General features: G+C 65.9%; 1 protein-coding gene across 1 annotated transcript; it reads right to left on the bottom strand.

Annotated features, from left to right (window-relative positions):
• Positions 1–1,697: 1,697 nt before the first annotated feature.
• On the bottom strand, positions 1,698–6,021 carry SKOR1 (SKI family transcriptional corepressor 1). Its single transcript, XM_088063225.1, has 8 exons — positions 4,045–6,021; positions 3,774–3,870; positions 3,353–3,460; positions 3,199–3,270; positions 2,921–2,995; positions 2,769–2,843; positions 2,166–2,231; positions 1,698–2,076 (listed from the first exon to the last, which is right to left on the bottom strand). Exons 1-8 carry the CDS (start codon positions 6,019–6,021, stop codon positions 1,979–1,981), a joined length of 2,568 nt encoding a protein of 855 aa, XP_087919351.1. The 3' UTR covers positions 1,698–1,978.
• Between the last annotated feature and the right edge of the window lie 597 nt (positions 6,022–6,618).

Genomic DNA, 6,618 nt, shown 5'->3' on the forward strand with positions numbered 1-6,618 from the left:
CTATTTTGAGACTAAACAACAGCAACAAGAACAACAAAAGAATAAAGAATTTGAAGCTTTTCCCTCATTCTGCGGGTGAAGTTTAATTCACTCTTAATTATTTCATATTACTTAGACTGTAATAGTTTCATAATTTCTAGTATATTAAGCACTTAATACGTTGTGTCATTTCAAGTCGCATATTAAATTCTGCAAAGCACATTTTAATGAGCGCTAAGTAGTGGGGAAATATTAATACAACCTAATGGCTCATTTCTGTGCCCGTGTTGGGAGGCACCGCTGGGGCAGGTGGGCACAGCGTGAAATTGTGGGCTGGAGAGACTCCCCCGGGTTCCTCCTCTGGGGGGGTCACCCAGCTCCGCTTCCAAAACCCGGAGAGGCGCAAAACGCAAAGGGAAAGGTTCAGCTGCCGCCCCACAAACTCCAAAATTGTCCAAGTGTTTTGTTCCCTCAGCCTGGCTCTGAGCCTTAAGTCACCCGGCGGGGTCTCGGAGCCGCTCCGTGTCCCCCCTGCCCCGCGCTCGCCCGCCGGGAGGTGCCCGCACCCCGCTCGTGTCCTGGATGTCCCGCTGTGGCTAAAGAAGGAGCCCAGGATCCCAGAATGGTTTGGGACACACCTTAAAGCTCATCTCGTTCCGCCCCTGCCATGAGCAGGGAACCTCCCGCTGTCCCGGCTTGCTCCAAACCCGGTCCGAGCTGGCCTTGGGCATCCCAGGGATGGGGAAAAGAAGCCTTGAGAACTTTCTCTGAGACCCAAACAAACAAAAAAACCCCAGAAAGCTCATCTGAGCTTCCTCCCCGAAGGGTTTTGAGCCTCCATCCCAGCGGTGCCCTGTCCGGGGGGAACCTCCTCGCCCTCGGGGGGTGCGTGGGGGATTCCGCTCCCGCTCAGCTGATCCCGAGCTCGGGATTAGGGAAGCTGCACCTCCGGCTGCGCCCACGCGGTGGCGGCCTAGGCCGCGGAACGGCCTAATGAGCTCAGGAGCTAATTAACAGCATCTCTTTCTCCCCGCAGCTCCCGGGGCCGGCTCTCCCCGCAGCGACCCCGCCGTGGGCAGCGCGCAGCCCCCGGGGCGCCTCCGCTGCCACCCCGAGCCTCGCACCCCTCCCCGGGCTGCTCCCGGGCCCCGCTGCCCTTCCCCCGGTGCCGGTCCCGGTTCTGGTGCCGCGGGGCTCGGTGCATCCTCCGTGCCGGTCCCGGAGCTCCCCCGGTGCCGCCTGACCCCCCCCGCTGCCATGCCGGGTTAATTCTGGGCTAAACCCGGGTATTTCGGGTTAATGGGTGCGCGCTCCGAGCTCATTAACGCCAAACCTTCATGTGTGAAACGAGCATATAAATGGGCATTAATGAGCTCCGCCGGCGGCGGGGAGGAGCGGGCGGCACCCCCGGCCCATCCCCGGTACCGTGCGAGCCCCTCCCGCCGCCTGCCCGGCCGGGGACCCCCGAGCCAGCCCCACGCACCAGGCGGCTTCTTCCAGTGTGTTTTTATTAAAGAACCAAAATCACGTACAGAGGGGGCTGTCCCCAGAGCGGGCGAGCGTTGTTGTGCCTCGGGAGCCGCGGGCCGCCCGTTAAAGTGCCGTTACATCCAGAATTTACCGGGATACCGGGAAAAGGAAGGAAGGAAGGAGGGAGAGGAGGGGAGGGGGAGATGATAAATATACATCATAAATAAATAAAAATCCGACAAATACTGTACCAAGAGAATCACAGTACATTTATATCCATTGCACATAGCCACTTTTGTTTCCAGTCTGGACGAGGGTGGAAGAAGCGGACACACGGGGAGGGAGGGGGGAGGCGGAACGGGGGGGACCGGCGAGGGCCCGGCTCCCCCCACCCGGGGCCGCCCCCCGCCCTATCGCCAGTCCGAGCAAAGCCGGGCTCCGAATCCTCTATGTACAAGTGTCTCCTCGTGGGAATGGCTTGTGTGGGCTCTGCCCGCATGGCTTCGGGGGTGCGGGGCCCGGGGGGCGCTCACTGGGGCAGCAGCGGCGGCTTGAAGGAGCAGTTCCCGGTGCAGTGCCGCGGGGTCAGCATCTTGCAGGAGAAGTGGTGCAGCGCGTCGTGAGCCTCTGCAAGGGACCGAGCTGTCACCTCCCCCGGAGCCCCCCCGGGCCGGGGAGGGCCCCTGTGACACCTCCGTGCCCCCCTCCCCCGGTACCTTTTAATTTCTGCTGGATGGCGTAGCGCGCTTTCCTCTCCTGGTCCAGCTCGTTGCACAGCGTGTCTGGGATGGGGAGCGGGGCTCAGGCTCCCCCCGAGGGGCCGAGCCCGCCCCGAGGGCACCCGCGGGGGACGGGGACGGGGGGGACACGGGCACGGCTCTCCCGGCTGCCCACGGAAGGCGTTTTACGGCCGGGAGGTTTTAATTTAGCGAGAGGGAAGGTGAGTTGGCAGCCGAGGGAACGGCGCCTAGCAGCTTTTTGAGGGGCAGCTCGAAATCGAGAGAGGAATTGGAGGGCGAGAAAAGGTACAGAATGAAACAAAAAAAAAAACCCCAAAAAATACAAAAAACCCCCAAAAAACTCCAACAAACCAAACAAACCAAAACCACCAAAACAAAAAAAAACCCTACCAACCAAACAAAGAACCCCAAAGCAAGCAAACAAAAAACACCCTTAAAAACCAAAAAATAAACAGAAAAACCCCTGACTAGAACAACCAAACAAAAAAAAAACCCTCAGAAATAAATAAAATTTAAATTTTCAAAAAAGAAACAAATAAAATAAAAAACAACTAAAAGTACCAATGGGCTCGGCCTTACCTCGGACGATCTGTAACTGCTGCACCATCTCTTCCCGGTACGCCAGCTCCCGTTTCATCTGGTCCTGGAAGTTATCTGTGGGGCCGGGGGTCAGCACCGCGCCCGCTGCGGGAGCCGCCCCCGGCCGGGCGCAGGGGATGGGGCACCGCTACCTTTCAGGCTCTGGAAGTCCCTCTCCAGCTTTTTCCTCAGCTCCATTTGCTCCAGGACCAGTTTTTGTAACTCATCTGTTTAAAAATACAAGGCGGGGTTGAGGGGAGCCCGCACTTTTCCATCTGGAGGCGGCTCGGCGCGGCGCTAATCGCATTAGGTTACATTAATCACAGGAGTTAATCACTCCTGCACAAAACACAAATACCTCGAGCGGCGGGGAGAGGCCGGGGGGTGCCGCGACCCCCGCCCCGCACCCCGAGCATCGCTCCTGCCTCACCTCGGGCCAAGTTCTCGATGTCCTTTTCCAGCAGCTGCGTCCCGGTGACATCCATGGCGAGCCCTTCCTCGCCTGCGGGAGGGGGCAAAGCTCCGTCAGCCCCCCCGGGGGACCCGCGGAGGGGCAGCGCATCGCCCCGCGGAGCGGTGCTTACCTCTGTCGGTATTTACAGGGCTGGCATGAGAGACATTCCTTTGGTCCTGATAGGATTTTCTGCTCTCTAAATCCTCTGCCGCGGAGTGATTGTCTTCTTTATCTTGCTCTTAAAAGTTAATAAACGGATTTTCAACCATAAGCAATGAAAGTATGGTCCTGATATATCCTTAATTACATAATTACGGACAAAGCCCTCGTTAAAACCTTCTTAGCGGACATCCTAATCGCTTTGCCGTTGGAAAGTAGCTTGCGGGCAGGAGCTTGGCCCATCCCCGCCGCACCGGCCGCGGCCCCGGCGGCATCCCCGGGCCCGGGGGGGGCCCCCGTTCCCTCCCGCAGATCCCGTTTGTTCTGCTTTTCTCCCGAAAATCCCCCCCAAAACGAAAGCGGCCCTTGGGGGTCCCCCCGGCCCGCGTTACCCTTCGCCTCGGGGGTGCAGAGGAAGGCGGCGGGGGCTCCCAGGGAGGCTGCGGGCTTCAGCGGCTGCAGGTGCTCGCCCCTCTCCGGCGCGAACACCTACAAAAGAGCGAGTCAGGAGCCCCGCTGGGACCCCTGAGGGCAGATCCCAGCCCCGCTGGGACCCCCGAGGGCAGAACCCCCCACCCCGGCCCCACGGGGACCCCCGAGGGAAGAACCCCCCGGTTCCGCGGGGACCCCCGAGGGCAGATCCTCGCTCCCCCGGCCCCGCACCTCGTAGGCGCCGCTGCTGCCGCTGCGCTCGGGGCTGCCCTCGGGGCCCGGGCCGCCCTCCTGCGCTCCCGCCTCTCCCGGCTTCTCCTCGGTCCCCTCGGTGCCGGCGGGCGGCGGAGGCTCCTCGGGCCCGGCCAGCAGCCGCGGTGGCGGCGGCTCCCGGCCCTCGGCGGGGGCCACGGCGGGCACGGCGGCGGCTTCCTCCTCCTCGTCCTCCGGGAATCGGTTGGACTCCACGTCCACCTCGGGCTCCTCGGCCGTGTCCCCGCCCGGGGACAGCGAGCGGTAGCTGGAGCTGCCCTCGCTGAGGAAGTCCGGCGAGAGGTAGCCGGGCCCGCGGGGCCCCGCGCCGCCGAACGCCTCGCGGGTGCCGTAGAGCTTGGCGATGCTCTCGGCGTCCTTCACCACCGGGCGGAAGGCGGACAGGTAGCTGCCCTTCCTGGGCAGCGGCAGCGGGGCGAGCAGCGCCTCGTCCCCGGAGCGTTCCTCCTCGCCCGCCGCCCGCGACAGGGCGCTGGGGCAGCGCTCGCCCTCGGCCCCCGCTCCCTCCTGGGGCGTGGCGCTGCTCCGGCCGCTGCCCGAGGGCTCCGAGCCCTCCAGCTCCCCGTGCCGCCCCGCCAGCCCCGCCGGCTCGGCCGCCGCTGCCGCCGCCGCTGCCGCCGCCGCCACCACCACGGCGGTAGCGGCCGCCTTGGCCGGGCTCTGCGCGGGGTAGGGCGGCACGGGCAGGCTGCCGGCGGCCGGCCAGAACACGGGGAACGAGGGGTACACGCCGCTGTCCTTGGCGGCGCCGGGCTGGTGCGGCGGCTGGGCCGGCTGGTGGGGGTGGGGGTGCGGGGGTCCCCAGAACATGCCGGGGGGCAGCGCGCCGCCCTTGCCCGCCTCGCCGCCCCCCGCGCCGCCCAGCGCCTCCTCCTGCTTCTTGGGGCACAGTCCGAAGGCGGCGGCCGGGAAGCCGTAGGGGTGCGGGAAGAGCGGCGGCGGCAGCTTCTGCAGCATCCCGAAGCCCTTGCTGGGCACCGGGATCACCGGGTAGCTGCGCACCGCTCCCGCCCCGCCGTGCGCTCCCGCGGCCCCGCCGTGCGCCGCCGCCAGCCCCAGCGCTCCGCGCTCGCCCGCAGCCTCCTGCCCGCTGCACCGGAGGCTCTTGTGCGCCGGGGCCAGCTCGGGGCCGGCGGCCGGCGGCGGGTGCAGGGCGGCCTTGGCGGGGGGGGGGGCGGCCCCGGGCCCGCCGGCGGCCGCCCCTTGCAGGGAGAAGGTCCGCTTGCGGGTGCCGCCGTTGAACATGGCCTTGACATCCTCCCAGGCGTGCGACAGCTCCTCCGTGGCCGTCTTGTCGCTGAGCTTGAGGTGGCGGCGCCAGGAGTTGAAGTTGGCGGCGTCGGGCTGGGTGTACTTGGAGTCCGGGGTGCGGTGGGAGTGGAAGATGAACTTGTTGGGCGAGAAGTACATGCTGCAGTAGCTGCACTTGATGCACTTGGCGCGGGAGCTGTTGTAGCGCGCCGGGATGAAGCTGCCCCGGGAGCCCCAGGCGCACTCGTGCACCACGTCGAAGGCGAAGTTCTCGGGCAGCTTGGGCGGCTTGTGCTCGCCCAGGAAGGACTTGCAGAGCCGCTCCGCCTCCCTCTTGGTGATCATGCCGCAGCGGCGGGAGGAGATGGGCATGGCCCCGGCCCGCCGCAGGATCTCCAGCTGCACCGGCGTGCACTGCACGCAGGTGATGCCCAGGGCCACGCGGCGGTTGTGGATCTCATTGTAGCTGTAGTTCTTGAGCAGCGTGTTGGAGATCTGCGCCAGGCACAGCCGCTCCTGCCCGTCGATGACCAGGGACACGATGGGCACGCCGTACAGGGAGGTCTCACCCACTTGGTTGGGCTTGAGGGTATTGGAGCCCTGGTACGGCTGCAGCTCTTGCTTTGAATTTGGGGAGGAGCTTGCATCTCTCCCATTTCCCATCTGACTGGCGATCGCCTCCATTCCCCCCCAAAACGCCCCTGCAAAACAAAATCGGGGAAAGGCGCTGGGTTAGAGGCGCTCCCGGTGCTCCGCCGCCGCTCCCGGCCCCGCCGCTCCCGGGGCCCCGCTGCGCGGCCCGGCCGATCCCCGCTGGGCGGCCCGGCCGCTCCTCGCTCGGCGCTACCGGCCCCGACCCGGAGCCCCTCGGACGCTGCCGCAGGACCCTCCCCGACCCGCGGGGTCCGGCGGGGCCCGAGCGCATCCCTCGCTCCGCGGCCGCCGGTACCGAGCGCCGCCGCATCCGCCCGCCGGGCGCGGCCCCGCGGCTGAGCGGCCCCGGGAGCCCGGGACAAGGACATCCCGGGGATGGGGGGGTCACCACCTCCGCTTCCTCCCTCGCCGAGTCCCCGGGAGGTGCCGCGTCCCTTCCCTTTGTGCCGGCTCGCCGGGCCGTGCCGCGCCGGTTTGCGGCTCCAACCAAACGCTCCGGAGGATGCGGCCGGCGCGTCCCGGGGACCCGAGCCCCGGGCTGGAGCGGGCGGGCCCAAACTTGGCTCTCGGTGGCCGCGGGCGGAGCGGGGCGGCGGGCGCGGTGGCCCGGGGCCCCTTTGTGGCGTC

This window comes from Pseudopodoces humilis, chromosome 16 (genome assembly GCF_049639895.1).
Source record: "Pseudopodoces humilis isolate 2021_Gansu_Grassland_sample_001 chromosome 16, ASM4963989v1, whole genome shotgun sequence".
Classification (NCBI taxonomy): domain Eukaryota; kingdom Metazoa; phylum Chordata; class Aves; order Passeriformes; family Paridae; genus Pseudopodoces; species Pseudopodoces humilis.